This window comes from Chinchilla lanigera, unplaced genomic scaffold (assembly GCF_000276665.1).
Source record: "Chinchilla lanigera isolate Chin_1 unplaced genomic scaffold, ChiLan1.0 scaffold00051, whole genome shotgun sequence".
Taxonomy (NCBI): domain Eukaryota; kingdom Metazoa; phylum Chordata; class Mammalia; order Rodentia; family Chinchillidae; genus Chinchilla; species Chinchilla lanigera.
In genome coordinates, this window is record NW_004955452.1 from 13405310 (window position 1) to 13433093 (window position 27784).

Below are 27784 nucleotides of genomic sequence, written 5' to 3' on the forward strand. Positions count from 1 at the left end.
TTTTTGGAGAGAAGGTCTTGCTGTTCAGTTCAGACTGGCTTTGAGCTCACTTTGTAACCCAGGCTGGCCTTGAACTCGCAAGGATCCTCCTGCCTCAGCCTCCGCCTCCTGAGTGCTGGGATTACAGGCGTGCACCACCACACCCGGCTGATTTTATTTCTTTTGTGTAATATAATTTCAATCACTTTTAATTGTGATTTTGTTAAGTAATTTTCATATGAAACTATGTCTGAGTTACATTTTTTTTCCTCCTTAGAACAGTGTGAAAAATTGATCTTTTGTGTTCCAGTTTATGGAGATGTTGGGATATTAATACTCTTATTTAAAAGAATCTGATCTTTGTCAAGAGTTAGATTTAATTATCAGCTTTTAAGATGATAGGACATATAGTTCCTTAAGGCATCCATAAAGTATAAGCATACTACCATCCATGACTTTTTTCCCTTTAAAATGTGCAAGACTATAGTTTGGTTTAGTCAGGTAAAGTGTTCAGGAGCAGTATTGCGTTAAAAAATATATTACCTTTCTTTTAAATGGGTAGGTTTCCCATCAGTGAGAAAGTCCTTTTATGAATCACCTCCAACTTTAATTCCAGAGCATAGGCAATTGAGTGGAATGATAGGTGGATTTCCCTTCACTGTTTATTTCCTATTCTTTTCTTTTTTAGTGCTTGGATAGTTGCTTTCAGTTAGGTTAAATGTGTTTTATTAATCATCTATATTGTATGCCTTTAAAAGTCTTCCTTTTTGTTCTTTTGGGATTTTGAAATTCACTAGCATAAATATTCTCTTTTTTCTGTTATCTCTTTGATGTTCAGTGGGCCCATTCAATCTTTAAAAAAACTTTTTTGTTTTAAAGAGAAAAAAAACCCCAAATTTCAAAACAAGATAATAGGAGGGTAACAGTGAGTAGATTAGTACATTGCATATTGTTATCTTTAAATTACTCAGAGTACAAGTTATAGGCATTTAATTGTCCAAAAAATATTAGCACAAACCTTTTTCAGTGAACTTAGTAGTATAGCTATCTTAACTATCGTGTGTGTGTGTGTGTGTGTGTGTGTGTGTGTGTGTGTGTGTATTTTTTTCTTTTCCTTTCCTTCTTTTCTCCTTTACCCTGGCTCATTCAGTCTTGAATATTTGTATTTTCAGTTTTAGAGAATTTTTCTTCTGGATTCTTTTGTGTGTGTGTGTGTGTGTGTGTGTGTGTGTGTGTGTACTGGGAATTGAACTCAGGACATTACTTACACTTGCCAGACAGGCGCTTGTGCCACTGAGCTATATCCCCTGCCAGAATTTTTCTTTTATTATCCTACCTCACAATTGTTCTCTTCTTTCAGGGTACCTTTGAAATTGCTGTGAAACCTCTTGGTTTACTCTTTCATGTAGCATAAATTATTTTTTCCAACTTTTTTTTTTTTTTTTTTTTTGGTCGTTTTCAGACAGGGTTTTGCTATGCAGTTCAGGCTAGCTTTGAACTCACTTTGTAATACAGGCTGGCCTCAAATTCAAGGTGATCTTCCTGCCTTGGCCTCCTAAATACTGGGCTAATAGGCAAGAACCACCATGCTCAGCGTAGAAGTTGCTTTTCTGTAAATAACCTGTTTTTTTTTCTGGGGTGGTTTTGTCACCTGCTACAGTGGTAAACTGCCTTTTTAAAGATGGAAACCATGCATCTGCTACCTATGATTAACTTAAAGTAACGTTTATTACAGAAAAGAAATACACCTGGCTGCTAGGTTGAGTAGTTAGTTTTAAGAAGCAAGACAGGCTATTCCATGTGCAGAGCAACCCATACGTACAAAGGACAACAGAGCTGGCTACTTCACAGAGAGCTTGTGCACAAAGGAGGCATTTTATTTTGTATGAGGTCTCAAAAGTATGCTATTAATTACTCATTTATTTAAAAGAAGTGTGGGGTTTCTGGACTGGGTAGTTTAGTTACTACACAGTGTGAGTTTGGAAGTTTAGGGTCTGCTCGTAGTCAGATCCGTGTCATTTGCTTACATGTTGTTTTGCACTGGCTTCATCCAGTCTGTCCCCGAACTACTTTTTCTTATCTGAAGGAATACACTGCTTGCTCAGCATGATTTACTCCTCTTGCATCCTTATTGCCAAAAGTTGGAGCGGCCTCCTTGTTATTTCTCAGGCTGTTATTTCAAAGTGCTGTAATACCCTAGTCTTGGTTTTGCTGTTCATCTTGAACCTTCTTTTACCTTTACATCCTTTCAGAAACGTGTGATTTTTGGTTTTCTGTTTTTATTTGTGAACAACAGATACTATTGATTACTTTAGCTAACTGTTCTGTTTCCTCTACAGCTGTACAGGTAGTTCAGTAATTTTTTTTCTCCCTTGAAAGTTTGTCCCTTGAATAGAGTGGCTTATTCTAGGTTATAGTAGGCAGAGTTTGTCAAGAAGCAGAATTTCTTGTGTTCTTGTGTCTTTAGTGTGTAATAGGCGGGGGAACAGGAGGTTGGAATGATCAGTCTTACCACAGTAAGTGGGCCTTTAAAGACTCAGAGTGGAGCATGCTGCTTTTTTTTTAGTTTGTAGGTGGACCTGCCTATGCTTTACTTTCTTTCCTCCTGGTGTGTTAAAAGTTCAAAATTACCTTGAACTTGGCTTTACTCCTCTCTTAGACCTTAACATACTCAGTGGGAACCAACCTAAGAACATGGTTCACTTGTTTTAAAAGCAGCAAATTTCTGGCTTTAGCCTAGGAACAACAGCCATTATTGCCGGTAGTTCTGTTCAGTTTTGGTAAGAAGTTTCGCATAGTAAATTCTTAACAAATGTCAACTATGTTTATTATTACAAATACCCTTTTTTTTGTGACATAAGAATAATTAAAAAGCAATCTGCAGCTCAGTGCTGCATGCCTTCAAGTTCCAAGACACCCTGGGCAACTTCCTGATAGACCCTGTCTCAGAAGTTAAAAAAGAAAAGAAAAGAAAAGAAAAGGCTTTGGGCCCAGTTCAGATCTCGCTGGGTTCAATCTCTCATACCAAAAAGAAAGGAAAGAAAAGGATATAATTGATCTCTTGGGTTTTGGGTTGCAGTCTTTAGTCTGAAAACTATTTTTGTTCATCCTCAATTTTATTTTCCTCTATTTGGAAGTATTTTTGTTTATGCTGTGGTGTATGTGCATAATTTGGCTTGGGAGGGCTGTCAAACTGATTAAGAAGTATGAGAATAACGTTACTTTTCTATTTTTTTTTGTTTTTGCTTTTTCAGTTTGAACAGAAAAGTGGTCCAGTTTTTGATGAAATTGTAGAGAACTGTAAGTACCATTTGAGAAAAATCATAGTGTCTTTTAGATGGATGTAAGTATAGCTAAAGCATTTACCTATTAGAGCATTTAGTTTGGACTAATTTATGTGATGGCGCATTTTGATTTAGCCTAGATCTCTTTAGTACTTTTAGCAGGTTAATTTGAATTGTGAGATTTTTACTTTTTTCAGTATTTTAGTTTTAGTTATTATTAATGTGTTGAAGCAACACTTTGTCAGTGTGAACTATGGATTATGCTTACCATTTTTAAAGGTTTTTACTTTGCTTACCGTCACTTAACTTTCTTTTAGATTCTTTCTGTTACAGCATTAAAAGTTTTATTTTTTGTGATTATAAAAGTAATACATGCAATTTACAATATATAGAAATGAAAAAAGGGAGAAAGTAAATATCTTTGTTTTTACCATTTCTCCAGAGATAACCAGTGTTATGAGTTTAATATATATCTTTCCAGACTTTTTTCTATGAAAGCATGTATATATATGTATGTGTATATACACATGTATATGGTGTATGGAAATTTATATGTGTGTTCAGGAATCATGAATGCCATTCTTGGCTTTTTTCATTTGACTGTGTCAGTAGGTGAAGACCTATTGTATTCTTTTTAATGACTACTCAGTATTTTATTGTATGGTTATATCATAATTTAGCTTCCTTTTATTTGTGTGTAAATTATGTTCTTATTACTATAAACAAAACTTTTTATGTTTTTCTACACATATCTTTATTGGTTGTTGAAGTCTTTTCTGTAGGATAAAGTGTAAGAGTAGACTTGATGACTCGTTAAGAGATATATGTGTAGTTGTTTATGGAGGCTAAATTTTGTCAGCTAGAATTCTTAAGGATAACTTCCTTTCCTTTCCCTCCCTTCTCCTTCCTATTCCCCCTTTCCCTCCCCCTCTTCCCTCCTCCCTCCTCTCATTTTTTAAAAAAAAATGTTTGACCAGTAGGATCTATGGACATCTTCTTTCTCTTTGGAATTAGTTTGTTAATTTTTTTGTAGACTACAGTCAAGTAACTTTTTGTTACTTGATATTGAGGGATAATTGATTCTTCTAATTATCAGTGGATTTAGTTATTTGATGTCCATTTTATCACAGACAGCAAAACAGACTCTAGCTAGCTTCTGTAACACAAACATTTTAGATGTATATTAGATTGTTTCACAGAATTGAGGCTAGAGGTAAAGTACAGATTTTTTCTAGGATATTCATCAGAACATCATGGGCCTCTCTTTAGATGCTGCCAAAAAGCAGTTATATTCCAGTGGCTTTTAATCTTCCTGTATATGCATTTAAATTTCGGGTTCCTGAGGGAAAGATTATGATTTGGGCCACTCTGTCAGGAAAACAGGGCCAGGTAAGAGCACATAAGTATTAGAACCTATTTCTTTTTTACTCCTTATTTTCACCAAATAATTTTTGAATATTCATTCTGGACATACCTTTGCTAAAGTCTATATCCTGGTAATAGAAGTGAACCAAATAGGTTTTTAATGAAGGTTTTAATCTGATGCTTTACTTGTTAAAGTTGTTTCAATAACAGTAGTCTTAAAGTGTGAACAAGATTCCCACTTTATCTTAAAGCTGAATCAAGCTGCTGTAGTTGGGGCCCTACACCTGACATTTGGGGTTAAAATTTTTGATGCTTAGTGTTTTTTTCTCCATTCTCTCAAATATCATTAAGCTGGAGAAGGAGTGGAGATGTTGCTCAGTGGAAGACTAGAGCGCTCGCCTACCGTGTGCGAGGCCCTAGGTTCTATTCCAGCACTTCCCCCTCCTCCAAAAGCTGGAGATTATAGGAGACTTGTACCAAATGTTGGATGCAAATGTTGGAAAAAACCTTACCCGTGTGCCTGGCATGGCTGGCTCACACCCTTAATCTCACCACTTGGGAGACTGAGGCAGGAGGATTGCTGTGAGTTTGAGACCAGCCTGGGCTACAGAGTGAATTCAAGGCCAGCCTGAATACAAAGGGAGACCCTGTCACCAAAAAAAAGGAACAAAGGATTAATTACCCTTTACCTTCTCCGTTCTGATAGTTCATTATGAAAAGAATCATGGGAGCTGGAGAGGCAGAGTTGGGAGGAGGGACTGGCATCTTTCCTTGCAGATGATTCAGAAATACAGACACCTCGTCCACAAACAAGGGCAGCCTGCGTGTAGATAATACTCAGGACGTCTCCCGCATCAAAGGCGGTCATGTAGGCCTTCCTCTTTGTCCTAGGATTCATGTCTGGAAAGTGTGTTATATTTTAACTAAGTGTCTCAAAATGAATATTGTAGTACTAGACTGCTCAAGGCTACTAGGAAGATGAAAAGATTCAGATGTTTGTTTTGTAGATCAAATTCTGCCCTCTTGGGTTGTACTATATCTGTTTTGAAACCTTCAGAAAAATTAGTGTCTACTAATTATTGGCACATATATATTGGTAGAGCCTAACCCCATCAGTGGAATTTGGGAGGTTCAGTTTAAACAGTGTCTTTAGTAAATAAAATTTAAAAGAAGGGTGATTTTAAGAGCTTGGTGGCATACATCTATAATCCCAGCATTCTGGGAGGCTGTAGTAGGAAAATTGTAGGTTCCATCCTAGCTCAGGCAGTTCAGGGGTTTGAGATCCTGCCTCTGAATAAAATCAACCCTAGGCTGAACCTCCAGAACTGGAGTGGGGAGGAGGAGGCATGGTTCAACATTTTATGCTGGTGAAAAGAGAAGCTAAGTTGTCTAACTTGTATATAATTCATTCATCACAAGACTGTGTTGTGGATTTTCAAGAATATGGTGACAGGGAGGTGACTGGTATGGCTTATCCTAATTCATGTTCCTTCATTTACTGCTACTTTATGTAAAGTTTGAAAGAAGTTCAAATAGTGTAAATAAGATTGTTTTTATTTAGTGTATTCAGATAGCTGTTTCCTGCGATCAAAGACTGAATTCATTAAATGGTTCTTCACTAGCCATTCAGCAATAATGAGTTTTTTACTGATAAATTCATTAAACATAACAGACTTGACAATTTCAAAGGAAAAATAAGAGCATTATTAATTTCTTCATGGAGAACAGTTATTTGGATTCAGAAGTTTATTATTCGATTACTTGCACTATATCAGTTTATGAAAAATTTTACATATACGGTTAAAAATTCTGACATTAAAACAGGTTCAACTGAAGGTATAGAAACATGATAGAAATTTATTGCTCATAATGAAGAAGCCTATGTAATAATATGGTTTTGTGATTATCAAGAATCCATGTACGTTCAGCTTTCTGTGTCACATCCTTAGTGTATGGCTTCCAGACCAGTAAAGCTGTAAGGTGTAGTCCTGTAGCTCAGTCTGTTGTTGCTAAGAATAAAATTGAGGATCTCTTAAGAAAAAGAGAATATTTAGTAGGCATATGTTATCTGCCACAGTAACCATCTAGATGAAGATAGTGTGAATATCTGTTTTATTAAGGAGGTAAATAAATAAGGCTTAGAGGCATCATTTAGCTTTTAAGTGACTTAAGTCAGGAATTGAAATCAGGTTTACATAACTATAGCCTTTCATTATCCATTTCTCTTTCTCCGTCTCTCCTCTCCCTCTCTTTTTCTCTGTCTCCTCTTTCTTTTTTCAGTGTCTCTCACCGCCTCCCCTTATGTTGCCCAGTCTCAAATTCTTCTGCTCAAGTGATCCTACTGTCTCAGCTTCCCAAGAAGCTAGGACCACATACAGGTGTGGGCCACCATACCTGGTTACCTTACCTGTTTCTGAACTGCTTCCTAGTTTGTTGAATCATAGGTTTGGAAAATAACAATCACTTGATAGAAATAAAGGAATAATTTGTAAAGCAGCTCAGAAATTTTGAAGGGATGGTGTTTTTTTTGCGGCGGGGTACCAGGAATCAAACTCATGACCTTGCGCTTGCCAGGCAGGTGCTTATGCCACTGAGCTATATCACCAGCCCTTGAAAGGAGTATTAATGGTGACCGAGCTTGTGTGGCTACATATGGAGTGTCAACATCAGTTTGTGTCTTAATTAGAATATGTTATATCAGTACAGCCAGTTTTAAAAAGAACTAATATAATTTTTTTAAAAAGTTTAAGAGTGAAAAAGTAGTAATAAAAAAGAACTGATAAATTGGGTAGTTCTTTTTTCATATAACCAAAACTACTACTATATGTTTATTTCCATAGTCTTCTGCTGAATACTGTTTGAATCCTTCCAATATTGTGAAAGAGTATCTTCATGAAAATGTTGAAACCTAGGTTTTAAAGGTTCTTTAGGGATGTAGCTTTGGTAGAAGCACAATGGCTTTACCTGAATAAACACCTTGCAGTTCTGAAGAATTTTTTAGTTCAATAAGTAAAAACACAGGTTCTTTTTAAACAAATTGACCACAATAAGTCTTTTTCTGCCTTGCTTTTAGCAGTTTACTTTTTTGTACATTGAATAATGATGTGTCCAATATCCTTTAATGTAGATCATTATACATTAATGTTTTAAAATTTGTTCATAGATTGCAGGTAGTGGAGGATGTGGGATAAAGGGTTTGCATAATTTTAGTAGGTATTGCTAGAGTACTTTTCAAGAAGGCTTTAATAACTAACATTCTGCCAGCAAGGTATGAGACCACCAACTACTGTGTGTGTGTGTGTGTGTGTGTGTGTGTGTGTATGTGTGTGAGAGAGAGAAAGAGACAGAGACAGAGAATTTCTCTTTGTGTTTTGAGGAAAGAAGTCATTGTGTAGCCTAGGTTGGCCTCAGATTTGTGATCTTCCTGCCTCAGCCTTCTGAGTTGTGCCATAACAGGCATGTGCCACCGTTCCTGGCTGTATCGCTTCTTAATATTTGCCAGTCTAGTGGATATAAAATATCACAGTGTTGAATTTGCATGGTCTTAATTCCTGTTGAATTTAAGCAAGTTTGATAAGTTTAACATTTGAGCTTGCCCCTCTCTATCGTTCATTTTTGAGTATTTCTTGGATAATATCTTTTGCCTGTTTTTCTAAATATTTTTCATAACAAGTTGTAAACTTCATTTTTGTAATGAGGGAATAACACTTTATTTGTAAGGAAGAAAAAGTACAAGGTAGAAAGCTACTCCAGAGTGGGGGCAGGGGTCCAGGAAAGAGATGTGTACCCCACACTTCTTGTTTTTTATTTTAATAGTAGCTGTTAAGGAGACTCAGAGTAAAGTGCACATTTGAAAAAAAAGATCCAGGTGTATGTTTGAAAAGATAATCACTGAGGAGTTTTAACTTTCAAGATGTTGTTCTTTTAATAGTGGGGACCAACCTTCTGATTTCCCTGCTTAATTTCTGTTTTTGTGTCATCTTTTGTTAAGGTTTTTTTTTTTTTTTTTTTTTTTTTTTTTTTTTTTTGAGACAGAGTGTCATTATGTAGTGAAGGCTGGCTTTGAACTCACTTATATAGCACAGGTTGACATTCAACTCCCGGAGATCTTCCTGCCTCAGCCTCCCGAGTGCTAGGATTATGGGTGTGTGCCACTACACCTGGCTTGATGTGTTGAGTATTTTTAATACTGAAAAATTTTAGTAGTTTTTAGAATGTTCAAATTTTTGTCTTGGTTAAGAAAGTTTCTCTTATCCCTTTATTGTATGCTATCCTAAAATTTCTTGAAATATTTAGAAAATTATTTTCATGAATTATTAAATAAACACTGGGATATTTATAACATGTGAGATTTTAAAGCAAAACAAAATCCTTGACTTTACTACCTTTTAAAAAGTACATTGATGATTTTATTTTATTGGTCATGTTTGCAGTACATGGCAGTTTATAGCCATATTGGGGAGTGGGTACATGTACATAATGTAACTTGTTTCAGGGGCTGGGGATTTAGTTCTGGTACAGCGCCTCCCTGGCAAGCACAAGGTCGTGAGTTTGATTCCTGGTACCGGGGGAAAAAACAAAACAAACAAAAAAAAAACTTGTTTTTTTTTAAAATTCCCATCTCTTTCCCTCCTCCTTCTCTAATTCCCCTTACCCCATTTTCTTTTTTTTTTTTTTTTGGTTTTTCTCCAGTACTGGGAACCGAACTCATGACCTTGTGCTTGCCAGGCAGGCGCTTTGCCACTGAGCTAAATCCCCAGCCCCGTCCCTTACCCCATTTTCATTCTTGTTGATATTATTAATATTAGCTTATGTTTATGGCATGTATAATGTTTACCTTCATTAAAGTAACTAGGTTTTTGTGTGTGTTTTTTTTGGGGGGTACTGGATATTGGACTCAGGACCTCACGCTTGCCAGGCAGGTGCTACACTACTAAGCTAAACCCCTGGTCCCTCTGTATATGATTTTGATGCCAATTTTCCAATCTCATTTAAGTAGTCATCTCTCCAGAAAGTAGCCACTATTTTGAATTTTGTGTTCATTTCCTTGTTCTTTTTTATAATTTACCATATATTTATAGTATTTTAAATTTTCTTGTTACTGAGCTTTGCTTTTTTATTATATATTTGGCTATATTAATGCATGCACTTCTCATTTATAACTGATGTATAATACTTCATTATATAAATATATCACAATGTTGATTTAAAATTATGATGAAAAACCCGTAATACTTTTACATCCAAAACCATTTTAAATGTACAGTTCCGGTAGTGTTAATGTATTCACATTGTTATGCCAGAAATCTATAGAACTATTTTTTTATCTTGCAGTACTGAAACTATAGTCAATGAATGACAGTGCCCCATTAGTCCCTCCCACCCACTTCCTGACAACCATAATTTTACTTTCTCTCTCTAAGAATTTGACAACTTTTAAATAACTCCTATAACTGGACTCTTACAGTATTTGGATGCCTTATAGGAGTTTAGTGGAATCATTCAGGACAGAGGTACCTTGAAGGTACAATAAATACCCAAAATGACAGACAGCAAACAGATTGTGTTGATTGGAAAGAGTAGTGAGTCACTGAATAGATCATGAGTAGTGGGACAGAATTTCCACATCAAAATGTGTCCAGTACCAAATTCTGTGCATTTCAAATGCCATGTCAAATGCCATGGTATCATTGTACTTGCCCTTTTTTTGGACATTAAATTAGTATAATATCCTTGAGGTTCATCTATGTTGAAGCATGTGTCAAATCACAGTTTGTTTATTCATGTGTTGATGAGCATTTGGATTGTTTCCACTTCTTGGCTGTGGTGAATAATGCTGCAGTGAACATGGTTGTGTAAATATTTTGTCTTACTGCTTTCAGTTTTTTTGAATGTGTTTCAGAAGTATGATCCCTTAATCATATGGCAGTTCTTTTTTTAGGCTTTACTTCTATAGTGGTTATAATGTTTCACATTTCCATCAATGGTGTTACAGGGTTTATTTATTTATTTTTCTTTTTTGGTGATACTGGGATAACACTTGTACAGTGTTAGAGGGTTTATTTATTTATTTTTCTTTTTTGGTGATACTGGGATAACACTTGTACAGTGTTAGAGGGTTTATTTATTTATTTTTCTTTTTTGGTGGTACTGGGATTCACAGTGAGCTATATCTCCAGCTTTTTTTCTGTTTTATTTTGTTATAGGGTTTTACTAAGTTATCAGGTTGCCCAAGCTGGGCTTGATTTTTGTGATCTTCCTGCCTCAGCCTCTCAGAATGATGGGATTATATGATGTGCTACCATGCCTGACCTTTTCTATGTTTTTGATAGTGTCCATTCTAATGAATATAAGGTATTATCTCATTGTAGTTTGATTTGCATTTCTCTAATGAGTGATGTTGAACTTTTTTATTCTTTTCTTTTTCTTGTTTTCATGACAGGGTCTCATGTAGCTCCCTGGAACTCGATGTACAGACGTTTTCAAATTTGATGTGTCTCATTTATCTAGTTTTGCTTTTGTTACCTAGGCTTTTGGTGACATGTCCAAGAAATCATTGGCATTTCTCATATCATGAAGCTGTTCCTGTATGTTTTCTTCTAAGACATTTTTGGGTTAGGTCTTTACATTTAAAATATAGAGATTATTTTTGTGATACTGGGGATTGAATACACGGCCTTGCACATATGTTAGGCAAGTGCTCTTGTAAAATACATTTTAAAAATTTATTCTGTTCTCTATAAGATTTCTTGATGTTTCTACTTCTATTATAAGGCTTTTCCTCTGAACATTCTTGTATATGTGTTCTGATACTTGTAAGTATGTGTGTGGAATTCAAGGTAAGATTTATTTCTTTTGAGTCTGTGGCTAAAACAGGTTTAAAATCCACTGCTCCAGGGCAGGATTTGGCAAACTTTTTCATTAAAGAATCAAGTAGTAAAAATTTAGACTGTACGTTATACTGTTTTTGTTGCAGCAGTTCGTCCATCCCTTTTTTGCATAAAACAGCCATAGACTATATATAAATGAATTGTTCCCAGTAAAACTTTAGAACATTGAAATGTGTTTATTTATTTATTTATTTATTTATTTATTTATTTATTTTTGGCCTTTTGAGACAGGCTCTTGCTGTGCAGTTCAGGCTAGCATTGAGCTCACTTTGTAGCCTAAGCTGGCCTCGAATTTACAACAATCCTCCTGCCTCAGCCTCCCGAGTGCTGGGATTGATTACAGGCCTGTGCCACTACGCCTGGCTGAAATGTGAATTTAATGTAATTTTCATGTGTCTTGAAATGGCCTTGTCATTTTTTTTTGTTGTTGTTGTTGTTAACCGTTTAAAAAGTATCCAAGCAATTCTTAGCACCAGGGAAATACAGAATTAACAGGTGGCTCTTGGGTATTTGCATACAGGTATAGTTTATCTTACTGCACCCCTGTTTGAGAGTATATATGAGAAGGTGAGTACTTAGGTCAAAGATATGTAAATTTACAGTTTTCCAAGAATGCAAAACTTAGTTCCTAAGCTCTTATACTTATCCATTTACACTTTCGTTATTAATTAATTAGAGGGGTTGTTACTCACATATGGCCAACCCTTGATTTGTCAGCCTTTTAAACTTTTTGTCAGTATGGGGGATATAACATGGACTTCATTTCCTTTTAAATTTGTATTTTGCTGATTAATAAATATTAATAGTTTAGTTGAACATGTTTTCATATTTATTGGCCATCTCTTTATTACTGTTGTGAAGTGACTTAAGTTAAATTTATGGGCTACTTGATGCAGAGTTTATTTTTTTTTTTCTTAATTGAATTATAACAGTTTTCAAGTATTACAAACAATTTATTAGTTATAGATAGTGCAATAATGTCTCATAATTCAAGTCTTTATATCTTTATAAAGTCTTTGCTTATGAAGTTAATTTTAATGTAGTTGAATGGTAATTTACATTAGTCTTTCCTTTTGGTTCTCCTACTCTCCCATTTTATTTTGGAAAATATTTCTTAGACTGAAATAAAAAAAGACCAGTTACATTATTATTTAACTGTTTATTGGTTTTGTCTTTCACATGTAGCTCTTGAAGTACCCTAGATGATAACTTTTTATATGGTGTGTAGTACTCCTTTTCTCAGTGACCTGAAAAGTTACTCTGTGATACATCTCTGTGGGCTTTTTTTCTCATTTGCAGATGATGTCTCCCTGAACTCATTGTGTATTCCTGTGACCATATCATATGTTTAAATTAACTTAGTTATATAATGTCTTGATTTTTTTTTTTTTTTTTTTTTTTTTTTTGGTTTTTCTCCGGAACCAGGAACCAAACTCACAACCTTCCGCTTGCCAGGCAGGCGCTTTGCCGCTGAGCTAAATCCCCAGCCCCTATAATGTCTTGATTATCTGATGGGGTACATCCCTGAAAATTATCCCTTAGGGTTATTTGTCTGTTCTGTTAGTGTATGTGCTGCCAAAGCAAGCACTGTCTATTCTTGCCCTTATTCATGTAGCGTCTCACTATACTCTTAAGAGAACAAAATCACATAATGAAAAAGACTTACTAGAAATTTGATTAGAATAGTCTTGAATGTATAGATTAATTGGAAGAAAAGTGACATGGTTATGACATTGTCTTTCTATCCATTAACTTAGGTCTTTGTTTAAAATCTATAGTGCCTTTCAATAAAAATTTATAATTTACCCTATAAGAGGTTAGTATGTTATCTCTTTATTTTATATTTTAGCATTGAAGTTCTATTTAATTTGTATGTTGGATAAGATTGGTGCCCACTTTTGCTCCAGATGGTAGCCTATTATGCTAACATATATAGTTCTTATCTAAAGAACTTTTTCATCACTAAACTAAATAAGCCGTTTTAAGAAATTTTTATTAAGATCTTATTTATTATATGTTCTAGTTTTAGAACTTATACTATGTCCTGTTAAGATATTTATATTAATACCATATTAATTTTGTTATGTATTATATTTGGTTTATGAAGTTTTTAGCTACCATGTTTTCATTGAACTTACAGTATGTGCACATATCTACTTATGCAGGTCACTGTATTGGTTGTGTTTTGAGACAGGATTTTACTCTGTTGCCCAGACCGCCCCCAAATCCCTGGGCTTAAGCTATCCTCATGCCCTAACATTCAGGTTATTTTTTGTAATTTTTAAGCTTTTCATGATGCCATTTGTGTAAGTTATGCTACGAAATAGTACCTGAGAAAAATCAAGTGAAAGAAGGAAATGTGTAGTTTGCCTCACAATTTCAGAAGTTTCAATCCATGCTTGACTGGCTGCAGTGCTTATGGATCTGTGATGAGGCAGGACATCATGCTGGAAGTGCAAGGTCAAGCAGAGCTCCTCATAACAGCAGCAAAGTATGGGGTGCGGGTGGGGAAGCACAAGCTGTATCCTTCCAGGCATGCCCCTAGTGACCTACTTACTAGGACTTATCTCCCAATAAAGTTTCTACCGTCTTCCAGTAATGTTATTAAATTATGGGTCTGTTGTCTTAGTTTTCTCTTGTTACTGAGATAAAATACTCCAGAAGAATTGTTAAAAGAGGAAAGGTTTATTTTAACTCATAGTTGTAGAGATTTCAGTACATAGTCAGCTGGCCCCAAGGCAGATTGGCATGACAGAGGGCCATAGCAGAGCAGAAATAGTCACGGTGTGACAGGCAGGAAGCAGCAGCAGGTGCAAGAGCACCTTCTTTCCCTTTTATCCAATCCAGGCCACAAGCCTGTTGGCTGGTCCCCTGCGCCCCCAGGGGGTCTTCCCTTTATCCACTTCCAGAATGATGCTAAACCAGTTGGTGGACTAATTCAGTTCCATACATCTTAAATCCAGCCACCTCTGAAAAAAACCCTACCTATGGGTGTGTGATGCTTTTGGGGGGCAGGCACCTAGATACAAGTTGCAATATCCATCAGTAGATTAACCTGTTAATGAGATCAGAGATGTCACTATCCAAGCACTTCTGGACAGGGCTGCATTGTGGATTGACCCTTCATCACTAATGGGCCAGTGGGGGGGCGGGATTTCAGATCCAAACCTAAAACAACTAAAGTTTAACATTTTATACATTAAAAGTTCAGTGTGTGGTAAAATGCATGTCTAGAATGACATACTGGGCTTAATCCCCAGTTCAGGGAGGGGTGGGGAGTTGGAAAAATAAAATAGAAAACTCTATATACTTACATAATCAGGAAGCATCACTTCTTCCTCTAACTCTCCTGAATACTGCTGATTGAATTCAGGGCCTTAGCACTGAGCTATATCCCCAGCACTTTTTTATTTTTTACTTTGAGACAGGATCTCATTAAGTTGATAAGTTCCCCAGGCTGGATATTGTGATTTTCTTACCTCAGCCTCCAAGAGTGCTGGGATTACAGGGATGTGCCTCAAGGCCTAGCCTGAATGAATATTTTCATTATGTCTTTGTATTAGAAATAGGCACATTTTATGGAGAAATGTTTTATGTCATTCACTGAAATGTTTACTATTTTCTTATAGTAGATATTATGGGTTTTCTTATATCATTTATTCCTGAGTATTTTACCTTTTAAAATGGAAATTTTTAAAATTTCTAGGTTCTTGTTGCAAAAGTCTAGAAAAACATACATAATTCTTAGCAAATCTAGTAGGCTTTCAAAATAAAATCTGCTCATGAGACAAAAATCCTGTCAAATAAAAGAATTTTCCCTTAGTGACTGCTTAAGTTACAGTTTTTGCTTAAGTTCATTGTTTTTGCTGAAACTTACAGTTCTTTAAATAATAGTCAAGGTAATAGTCACTGAATTAGTAGCTTCTGATTCTACTTAAAATAGTTCTTTTTCTTTCTCTTCAGTGCAATGCTGAAGATCAAATCAAAGGCATTGTACAGGGTAGCTACCAGTGAACTCGGGGAAGTGGGCTGCCCTCAGTCTTTGAAGTGCTTCTTGTATTTTGTCATTTGAGGCAAATCATTTTTTCCGTGATTTCTGTCAAATAGACTTAGGTTTCCGTTTTTAAGAAAATATATCCTCATTCTTCCCCCGCACCTCCATTTTTTTGGTCTGAATCCAAGGCTTTGCATGTGCTAGCCAGGCACTCTACCACTGAGTTAAATCCTCCTCCTTCTCATTCTCTCTTAAAGAATGACCGAAGGATATTTGTCTTTGTATATTGTTGTTGACTTCTGTTGGCTAATATTTTCTGAAAGATTTTCCTGATAAAGTTTGTTTAAGACTAGGTTGATAGCATCATTAAATTTTTTATGGATTTCAACAGGAAAGCATCTGAGCCTAGGGATTTCTTCATGTGCATTGTTTTAAATTATGAATTCACTTTATTCAGTGACGTAGTGTTAGTCACATTGTATTTTACCTTGTGTCTATTTAGGTAAGTTATAGTTTTCAAAGAATGTTTTCATTTTATTTAGGTGATCTCTGTCTTTTGTAATATACTGTAGTTATATTAGTAGAGGATGACTAGTGGCATTTTATTGTGACTACATTTTTTCAGAGAACTAATGATGCTGAGCATCTTTTCATTGTATTTTTTGACCTTTCCTAAACGCTTTTTTGTGATCTACGTGTTGACTTTCCATTTTGAAATTTGGTTGTTTCTTTTTTATTATCAAGTTGTAAGGTTTCTTTATATAGTTTAGGTAGAAGTCTATCAAAAAGATTGATAGAACATGATATCTGTTCATGTATCTATATCCATGTTTCTCTGTCCGTATACATCTATCCATCTCTTCTAAGGTTTCCTTTTTTGTTATTTTAATGGTATTTGAAAAACATCGCAGCACACTGGGAGGTTGAGGCAGGAGGATGTTCAATCCTAGCCTGTATAATTTAGGGATTTAGTAAGACCTTGTCTCAAAATAAAAAGAGCTGGGAATATAGCTTAATGTGAAGGTGTGCTGGGTTCCTTTCCCAGTCTTCCTCACTATAAAGAAGAAAAAGAAAAACATATACTTTGGTTTTATTTTGTTTTTGATAGAGTCTTGCTCTTTAGTCTAGATAGGTCTCAAACTTGAAATCCTTGTGCAGCAACTTCTACAGATGCTAAGACAACATGCCTGTGTCATGATGCCTGGCTTAGATGTAATTTTTAGGTTGATAATCCATTTTGACTTGGTTTTTAAATGTCATAAATGCAAGAGTCAGTATTTTATGTATGAATATCTAGTTGTATCAGTACCATTTATCGAAAAGATTTGTAAAAATTGATTTACCTTGGAGGTTTCATTGAAAATCAGTTGACCTGTATATTTGAGTCCATTTCTGCATGTCCATGTGGATTTCCACATAGTTTTTAGAAGCAATTACCAGTTTCTACAGAATAACTTGCTTGGGCCTATGCATATGTTTAGAGAACACTAATGTGCAAATAAGTCTTCCATTTCATAAGAATGATACATTTTGAGCCTGTTGTAGGAAGATGGTGGAATAGTGAACAGCAGAGAAACAGCCTGTCTGAGATTTGGTGTTCAGATGCTGGAATATACTAACATGAGGAAGAGAAGAAGGAGGGAAATGGATCCTTGGGACCCAGCAAGTATCTGAGGAGAGAATTGAAGCCCAAGGGGAAAGCAAAGAGAAACCTCAGTGCAGAAGGAAGCAGCATGTGGTGCTTTCTCTCTGAGCCCTGACTCACTGTATGGGAGGGGTGGCTCAAACCTGCAGATGCACAGTGACTATTGGCAGCCCTAGAGGCATCCATGGAGAAATGTACAGTGTAATGGAAAAGTGGACACAGCAGACGGCAGTGACTGGTGAGTTATTAGGGTTCAGACAGCCCCCCAGGAAAGGGTCATTGGCCAGTAGCTAAGTGAGAGTGGCTAACTGATCTCAGAACTCAAGAGTAGCTGCAGGCTGGCTCCATCTAGTGGCTCCCAGCGTCGGGATGAGTTGGAACTGAGTTCAAGTCTCAGGAGGTCAAGGAGCTGAGTTCAAGCCAGCAGGAGGCACATAGAGTGTTGCAGGTTGAACAAATCAGGTTATAGCCTCACAGCCAGAAATCAGCCTGAACTGAACCTGCGATTAAAGGTGTAGGCTTGCTGGGATTTTCCAGTATCCTGCTATAAATCTATGGCTGGCTTCTAGAATTAACACGGATCTGATGTCTGCCCATTCTGTCTACCAGTAGCAGGAGAAACACACCCCATAGTGGACATTTATTTTTGCCCTTTAATTTTTATTTTGTTTTTTCTTGATCTGGTGTTTATATGAGTGTGAACATTGTTTCTTTTTTTTTTTGCTATTCTGTTCAGTTCTTGTTTTTATTTTCTTCTCTACTTCCCTCTTCACCAGTTTTCCAAAGTTTGCCTAATACTCCTTTGTTCTCCAGCCTTCCTTCTAATCTCTTTCTCTTCTTATATTTCTTGATTTTTTTCCCCCTAACTCATTTAAATTTTTCTCCTCTGAGAGTAAAATTGCCATATCGAGAGCATATTTATTGTATACAGTTTTCTGGTTCATTTTACATTTTGTTACATAATCGTAAATACAGTTCATATAGTTAAAGGTAGCACATTAATATTTACCTCATTAATATTTACCTCATTTTTTAGCCTATGTTTGATGCTGTTGTTATTGCTGATTGTATTACTTTATCCAAGGTGATGTAATTGTTCTAAGCAGTTATTCTTGGTAGTATACTCAGACTTAAGATTGTTTAAGGGTCATAAGCAGCAGTATAGGCCAGTGCCAAAGACCTGAGGCTAGGTCAAATAGGCAACAATTTCTCATCCTCAATAAATTAAAGAGATAGGATCTTGCAACAGACTCAAAACCCAAAAGCCAGCTACATGTGGAAGACATCTCTGAGAAGTAGTCATCTCCTAAGGGTTCTTGATACTAGCAATAAAGCTACTCACCATAAGCAACTTGTAAACATCAACCTGAGAATGAAACTTCAAAAAAAACATAGAAAATGAGAAGACACTTAAACAAGATAAAGCTCCAGACATCCAGTTCACCAAAGGCAAACCCAGGGCAGGGCATTGAGGTAGAACAGTCTGAAAGCCACCCATCTGGATTCTCTGAAGTGGTAATAGTGGAGGTAACAAAGCAAATGAAGGAAGCTCCAGAAAAATGAAATCAGAAATAATTTCTCAGAGAAATACAGAGATGGTGACCATAGTCAAAGACAAGCTTAGTGACTCTGGCACAGATACAGATTAAAAAACAAAACAAAACAGGAGCGTAGGGGAATGATGGAAACCATGAACGCCCAACATAGGAAAGAAATTGAATCCATGAAATAGATTCAAATGGATATTAGGAGATTAAAAATTCCATTGAAAGTATATGCAGCAAAATAAATCAGTATGAGTACAAAATATCAGATATAGAAGAGAGGGTTTCAGTTAGTGATCATGGAAAAAAAAAAGATTTCTTAACAATAGCAAAGAACCATGAGGAGTTAATCCAGCAAGTGCTAAATGTTGCAAAGAAGGATAACGTAAGATTGATTGGAGTCAATGAAAAAAGCAGGAGATATCACAAATGATATAAGAAACCTGATCACAGATGTCAGGGGAGAAAACTCCATAAACAGGGAAAAATAATTTGACATACAGTTAAGTGAGACATATAGAACTCCAATTAGCCACACAAAAAAACCCAAAAAAAAACAAAACTCAAGTCAAAGAGAGCTTGGAGTGAAGTATTTCAAGCCCTAAAAGGAATCAATCTCCAACTCAGATCTATGTACCTGCAAAACTACCTTTGAAAATTGATGGAGAAATAAGATACTTTGATGACAAAGAACATCTGAATAAGTTCATGTTCACCAAATCAGCACTGCAGAATGTTATGATGGATGTCCTAGAACACAAGAACAAAGACTACCTGTGCCCGGGATGCTGCACAGTGGAAGCTCCGGCCTTTGGGCCGGACCCCATCCACGCAGGCACTCGGGAGGCAGGCAGCAGGTGCCTGGGAAGCCCGCAGCAGGGAGCTCCAGCCTTCGGGCGGAACTTCAGCCATGCAGGTGCCCGGGAAGCCCACAGCGGGGAGCTTTGGCCTTTGGGCGGAACTCCAGCCACGCAGGTGCCCGGGAAGCTGCGTGGCGAGAAGCTTCAGCTTTGAGCAGAACCCCAGCCACTCAGGCACCCGGGAGGTGGGCAACTGGTGTCCGGGAAGCTGCGCAGCACACACCGGCCATTAAACCAGCCACTACCACATGGTTGAGAACTATCATGGCCCAGAGAAACAATGACACAAAGGGCCTGCCATGCGCCAGCCACGGAGGCCTGCCTGGGGACGTGTGTGAATCATCCTGACATGGAGAAACCCCTGGTAATACATGCCACACAACGCGTTGCCCTTGCCCCTGCTGTTGAGAACCAGAAAGGTCCAGAGTCAGTGGAGAAGCAGCTGCTGAACAAGGACTTGGAGAACACGAGAATACAGGCTACGCCCAAAGACTCAGAGGTGTGTTTGACTGGGGTCACACGAGTCGTTTGGAAGCTAGAAACCAGGAGGATCTTGCGTAATACCTGGGGAGACCCCCGGGAAGCCATTGTTCCCCTGACAGTACAGGCTGCGGTGGAGGAGCGTGTGGAGCTCCAGAGAGGTCCGCACCGAGATTCCTGCTGCCTGTGCTGACACTTGGGGAGAGGACACTAAGTGGTTGCGGGGTCCCAGTGCGCTGGAAGGCTGGAGAGAAAAAGCTACAAAAAATAGCTTTTGCCCCAGATGACTCACTTGAGATGATAGTAAGGATTGCCTCCTCAGTATTCTATAGCTGTGACCAGGAGGAGGCCAAGGAGAGAAAACAAAGAGACTGAGAAAAAGCAGCTGCTTTTGCTGCAGCACCAAGAGAAACAGACCCTAATTCAGATTCTCAGGGCCCCAAGAAGAACTCGACGACTACATTCAGCTGCTACCACTGTTAAAAGCCAGGCCACCTCAAGAGGAACTACCCTAAGAAGCCACCTGGGCCATGCCCCAAATGCAGAGGTGACCACTAGAGATCAGTCTGGCCTCTGAAGTGGAGGCCCCAGAGCTCAGACCCATCCTACCAGTTAGCCTAACAGGAATGAGGGGGCCGGGTCATACTCTGCCTTCTCCGTCTGGCCAGACTGTCATCTCCATGGAGGAGCCCCGGGTAATCATGACTCTGTAGAGGAAGAAGAAAACAGCCTGTTGCTAGACACAGGTGCAAGTCTCTCAGTCCTTCTTTTCAATCCTTGCCTGCCTTCCAGCCGTCACACCTCAATGAAAGGAATCACTGGTGAGAAGGTAATCTGCTATTTTTGACAACCTTAGGCTGTAACTACTTGTTAGATCTTTCTTGCATATCTCTGTCTTCCTGAGAAACCAGTTTAAAGATACTACCATATATTACAGCAACGACTGATTTTTTCCTACTAATCTGTCCATAACTCTGTAATGTTTGTATTGTTCCTATGCTATTTTGTAAATGGATGTATGTTTATTACTATGTGTTTCCTACAACAACCTTTGAGAATAGTCAATGAATATTCAATTGGTCACTCATGTATAGCTCTATTTATTTTCTTTAGAAACCACTTTGAAGATACCAAAGTATAGTACAACAACCATTGATAATAACCTACCACTTTTGTCTGTAGCTCACTATTATTTGTGTATTTGTTTTCCTGAGAAACTATCTTATAGATAACAATATGTAAAACAACCACTGATAATCTCCTACCACTTTGTAATTCAGTAAGCCCCCCTATTGCTATGTTATCCTTCTTTTACTCTTTAAAATACAAAAAAAAAAAAAACAAAGACTACTAGCTCATGAACTCCAAAAGAATAAATCTATTAGGCTAGGCAAGTAATTAAAGAGAGGGTGAGAAAAAGAGAACCATCTAGAGGAAAATAAGGAGAAATTAGTACGTATCAGTTATAACCATCAATATAAATGGTCTCAGTTCAACAATCAAAAGAAATACACTGGGAGAATGGATCAAGAAGCAAGATCCAACAATATGTTGCATACAAGAAACACATGTAGTTCAACAAGAAATTCATTCACGAAAATTCAAAGAATGTACAACAATACTTCATGCCACAAGAACCCAGAAAAAAGCAGGGGTAGCTATTCTGTTTGCAGACATAGTGGATTTGAAGCCAAGATAGATTAAGAGAACTGAAGAATGTCACTACATCCATGTTAAGGGAACAATCCAAGAGAAAGAGATAATAATCATAAATGTATATGCACCAGATACCATTGCTCTTAACTATACAGAACACATGTTAGCAGACATGAGAAATCAAATAACCACTGGTGTGTTTTACAGGGGGACTAACATACAGCACTGTCACAAATAGGTCAGCGAGACAAAAAATAGAAGAAATAGTAGAAATGAACCAAGCTTTTGAACAAATGGGCTTAGTAGATGTCTACAGAATGTTCCACCCCACAACATCAGAACACACATTCTTCTCAGTTGCACATGGGACATTTTCCAAAATAGACCACATACTAGCTCATAGAACATGCTTAAGTATATGCAGAAGAATTGAAATTATCCTGTGCATATTGTCAGACGATAGTGTAATGAAATAGGAAATCAATGGCAAAAGAAACCACACATGGAAACTAAATAACCCCCTCATGAACAAGTGAGTCACATGAAATTAAAGAAGAAATTAGACATTTTCTACAATTAAATGATAATGCCAGTGCAACATACTAGAACTTATGGGACACAATGAAAGCAGTCCGATGAAGGAAATTTATAGCAGTGCATTGTCATATTAGAAAAACAGAGTGAGGGCAAATAACCTAATTTTTTTGTATTTTATTTAAAATTTTTTTAATTTTAAAGAAGAAAAATAGAAATAAAGTAAAATACTTTCACATCAGGCTAACAGAGTAACACTAACTAATACATTGCATATTGTTATCTTCATAGTAGTTACTCAGAATACAAGATACAAGCATGAAATATTGTCCAAACAATATTAGCACAAATCTTTATTTTCAGTGATATAGACATGATAGTTAAGATAATTATACAGGTAGTTTCTCTTAGTTCTTAAACAGCCTAATTTTGAACCTCAGACTTCTAGCAAAAGAAGAGCAAGTTAAGCCCAAAGCTCATCAGAGGAGGAAAGTATAAAGATCGAAGCAATACATTAATGCAGTTGAGACTAAGAAAACTATACAAAACAAAGACTCTAGGAATCAAAGAGTTGGTTCTTTAAAAGATTAAATGAAATTGATAAGCTCTTAGCCAGCTGTATGAAAAAAGAAGAATCAAATCCATGCATTTAGGAACAAAAAGGGTGAAATCACAATAGATCCTGTAGAAATCCACAACATCATAAATACTTACTTTGAGAACCTTTGTTCTAATAAGATGTAAAACAGAAGAAACAGACAGATTCTTAGATACATACAGTTACCAATGCTGAACCAAGAAGATATAACACCACATTCAGCTGTCCTTTTCTTTGACAAAGGAGCCAAACATGTTCACTAGAAGAAAGATAATTTCTTTAATAAATGGTGCTGGAACAACTGGTATTCCACATGCCAAAGATTAAAACTAGACCTGTATCTGTCAACATGCACTAAACGAAAATCGAAATGGATCAAAAATATAAATATTAACACAGAAACTAAATCTACTGGAAGATAGGATAGGTAGGACATTTGTATAGACACAGACTTTATGAAAAAATCCACAATTGCATAGGAACTATAATAAAGCATCTGGGATCTCGTTTTACTAAAAAGCTTTTGCTCTGTAAAAGAAATCAGCAACAGAGCAAAGAGACAGTCCACAGAGTGGGAAATACCTTTTGCCAGCTGTTTCTCAGAGAAGGGACTAACATCTAGAATATATAAAGAACTGACAAAAAATCAGACTCCCTAAATTTAAAGACCCCACCAATAATGGGCATTGGAAATGAATAGCCACTTCTCAGATGAAGAAGATGACAAATACATGAAAAAAATGTTCCTCACTGGTCATTCAAGAGATGCAAATTAAAACAGTGCTGAGATTCCATCTCACTCTAGAAAGAATGCCTATTATCAAGAAATCAACCAGTAACAAATGCTGGCAGGGCTGTGGGGAAAAAGGATCCCTTCTCCACTGTTGGTGGGAGTGTGGTGACTGGTGCAATCACTGTGGAAATCTGTGAAGAGTCCTCAAAAAACTAAAATAGAAGTTCCATTTGACAGAGCTATTCTCCTTGGTATATTCCCAAAAGAATTAAAAGCATCATAGCACAGTGATATTTGCACACCCATGTTTATAGTAGCACAGTTTGTAATAGCTAAATCCTGGAAACAGCTCAAATACTTATCAGCTGATGAATGGATAAACAAGATGTGGTTCTTTAATACAGTAGAGTACTACTATGGCATATAGAAGGATAAACTTGACACACATCTAGCTAAATGGATGCACCTTGACATCATACTCTTAAGTGAAATAAATGACACAAATGTTTACATACCACATTTTTTCTTTGGTGTGGAAACTGAAAATGCAAATAAGAACCAAGATGTGTAATAGATATTGGGAAATGGGAAGAAAATGTTCACATGAGGAGGGGAATAAGGAAGGGTTTGGGGGAAAGGAAGGATGGGACAAGAAAAAAAATAATAGAAAAAAATGGAAACGAAGTTTTTCTAAATAAGGAGGGAAAGAGAAGTTGAAGGGATGGGAACGGAGTTGGTAGAAAAGCAGCAGCAGGATAAATCATGTATAGGTACAAATTCTCTATGGTGAATGTGATCATTATGTATATCTAAAATGTACCAATAAAAAAGAAAAATACCTAATATAAAAAGTGTGTTGAGGAAAAAAGAATGATACACTTTGTAGTATCTCAGCAGTGTTTTAGTTTTCAGAATATTTATCTTGTATGTATTGTTTCATGTAGAATTATGTGTGGGATTAAAAAATTGAATATATATTGGGATATAATTTTCAGATAATAGAATTATATTAAATATTTTAAGTTTAAATTGTCACTTTGAAATAATGTCATACTGCAAAATTAATACAAGTCACCCTGCTGTATGTTTTCTCTGATTTATTTTGGCTACTTTAAGTTCTTTGCATTTACAGATGTATTTTATATGTAAAATGCTAAATGTGCCAGGAATTTGATTGGGATTACTTTAAATGTGTAGCTAAATTTGGGTTAAATTAAACCTGAACTATATATTTTTCCTATCCAGAAGCATGGTATTGTCTCAGTTTACACAGTTGCTTAAATCTGTAAAACAGCGTTTTATAGTTCTCTTTCTATTCTTGTATACGTTTTGTTAAATTTACTCTGTATATGTGTATATACATAGTCTTACTTCTCTGGATTTCTTGCTTATGGACAAATTGAGTAATAGTTTTGTCTTGTAAAGATGGCCGGTTAGCCAAGTGTGATGGCACATGTTTGCAATCCCAGAACTCTGGGAAGCTGGGGGAGAATTACACATCGAGCGCAGCATGGGTAATTTACCCATTTAACAAGATCTTGCCTCGTCTCATCAATAAGTCAGTCAGTCAGTCAGTTGGGTTGGGAATGTAGCTGAGTGAGAAGGCACTGGATTGAATTTCCAGTAGTAACGAAACAAAGCCATTTAGCGTTTTCCAAGCCAGTAAATGACAGTTCATTCTTTCTTTACTGATTCAAAAAGTAAGTGTTTTGCTGGGCATGATATTGCATGCTTGTAATCCCAGCATGTGGGAGGTTAAGGCAGGAGGACAAGCAGGAGTTTCAGGCCAACGTGGGCTACATAATGAGTTCAGTCATAGCCTGAACTACATAAGGATACCCTGTCTCAAACAAATAAAAGATAAATAAGATAAATGTAATGTTTCTATTTTTAAATTCATTATAATTTTCCTTTGAAATTTGATTTATACTTATTTTACTGGTATAACATATGTTGTTTTTTTTAATACTGACCTTGTATCCTGCTAAGTTCACTTTTTAAAAAGTTTGTTTTCAGTTTAAAAATGTTTCTGCAAAGGCAGTCATTTTATCTAAGAATAGAGACAGGTTTTTAGTTATTTTTTCCCCAAACTCCAGCTTTTATTTCCTTTACTTTTAAAAAATTGTATTGGCTAAGTCCTTTATTACAATATTATACAGAATGGTGAGAGTAGGCATTTTTCTTTATTTTTTTTCTCTTGTTGCATGAAACATGTTTAACCTTAAATTATTTATTATATATTTTATTATATGTTGGGTTTTATATATGCCCTCCCTCAGGTTGAAGGCCTTCGGTTCTCTTTTTTAATGTGCTGAAATATTTTCATGAATAATAATTATATTTTTACAAATGAATAGTAAAAGTTTTTACTTCTTCTATCACCATCTACTGAGACCATGTTATTTTTTCTTCTATTGTTTTCATGTAATAAATTCATTTTGAAATTTTAAATCCACATTCTATATATCTATGGAATAATCCATCTTCTGTTCTTTTTGTGGTTTTAATTTCAGTTTGCTAATACTGTATTTAGGTTAATGGTGTAAGTAACTGCATTCATGATAGGTATTAATCTGTATGTTTTATGTAACATCTTTATTTTCTTTGGGCTTCAGGGCAATATTGTCTTTATAAAAATTAGTTAAATATAGTTTTCTCATATTTACTGGAATAATTCATAAAAAATGGATAGTATTTTTTAAGTGTTTGATTTAGTAATAAAGACATTTAGGCCTGTTTTTCTTCAGGTTTTGTTTCTTTGTGCACTTTTGTCTTTCGAAGGCATTTCTTCTGTGTTAGCACAACCAATAGAACTTTCCCTAACAAAGAAAATGTGTATTTACATTGCCAGGGTATAATAGTCACTGGTACCTGTGAGTGTTGAGTACTTGAAATGTAATAAAAGTAGAAGTTTTAATTACATTTATTCCTTCTCAGCCTTTTGGCTAATATCAGATATAATTCATTAAATTTAAATATTCACAAGTGGTATGTGGCTCTTCTATTCCAGTGTGGATCTAAACTGCAAATTTATTGCAGTCAAGTTGTTAACAGTTCTATTTATTGCCATAAAATTGTTTATATATTCTTAATCTATTTTTTTTTTGGAGATAGGGTATCACCGTTTATTAGTCCTGGCCAGCCTTGACCTCATTGTGTAGCCCAGGCTGGCACTGAACTCACAGTGATCCTCTTGCCTCAGCCTCCCACGTGCTGCGATTACAGGTGTGCACCACCATGCCAAGTTCTTAATCTATTTTTAATTTCTGTAAGAGCTACAAAATTTTATTCTTGATAGCATTCTCTTTCTCTCTCTGTATTGCTTCAATTGTGAAGAGAATTTATATGTAATAAAGTGCAAATAACATAAAATTTACTATATTGACCATTTTTATCTACAGTAGTGTTAACTGTATTTAGATTGTTACAGAACCAATTACTAGATTATTACAAAACCAATTCTTAGAACTTTTTATTTTGCAAAACTGTCTACCCATTATTCTCTCTGCCCCTTCATGGCATCCTATTTCATTAACTCTTCAGCTTTCCATTTGTATGAATTTGATTACTCTAGGTACTTAATGGGTCATATGTGGTCTTTTTTTGACTAGTTAGTTAGCATAGTATTCTCAGTGTTCTCTATGTTGGTAGTATGTGCCAGAATTCCCTTTTTTTCAGTATGAATAATGTTTCATTGTGTGTATATGTCACATTTTGTTTATTAAATCATCAGTGGAGGTACACTTGGATTGCTTCCAGGTGTTAGTGGTTGTTAATTTGCTATGAATTTTAGGAATACAGATACAGTGCCTCAATTGAAATACTACTTTTATTTCTTTGGGATCATTTGATAATTCTGTTTTTAATTTTTTTAAGGAACTACATTACTGTTTTCCATAGTGGCTACATCATTTTATGTTAGTTTCAGTAGTTCATAAGTTTTCTGTTTTCTCCACTGTTTGTCCATTTTCTTTCCCTTCCCCTTCCTCCTTTCCTGTTTCCCCCTCCCCCTTTCCCCTTTCGTATGGTGCTGGAGACCTAACTCAGTACCTTATACATGCTAAATAAGCAACACTCCCAACCCCAAATATACTGTAATTATTGAATATTGATAAAGTTCCACTGAGGTCAGAAAAACAATATTTCATAAGATTTTCACTTGATAATTCTACACAATATTTTTATCATTACATAATCTGTTTTGGTAATTGTTCCATGTATC

General features: G+C 36.1%; 1 protein-coding gene across 6 annotated transcripts in view; it reads left to right on the forward strand.

Moving 5' to 3' along the window:
* Zmym4 (zinc finger, MYM-type 4) overlaps window positions 1-27784 on the forward strand; it is a 158819-nt gene that overhangs the window by 50968 nt on the left and 80067 nt on the right. For all 6 annotated transcript variants that reach the window (XM_013519646.1, XM_013519643.1, XM_013519642.1 and 3 more), the window contains exon 2: window positions 3234-3279. In XM_013519646.1, the coding sequence (XP_013375100.1) occupies window positions 3234-3279 (46 nt within the window). The remainder of the gene's footprint in view (window positions 1-3233; window positions 3280-27784) is intronic.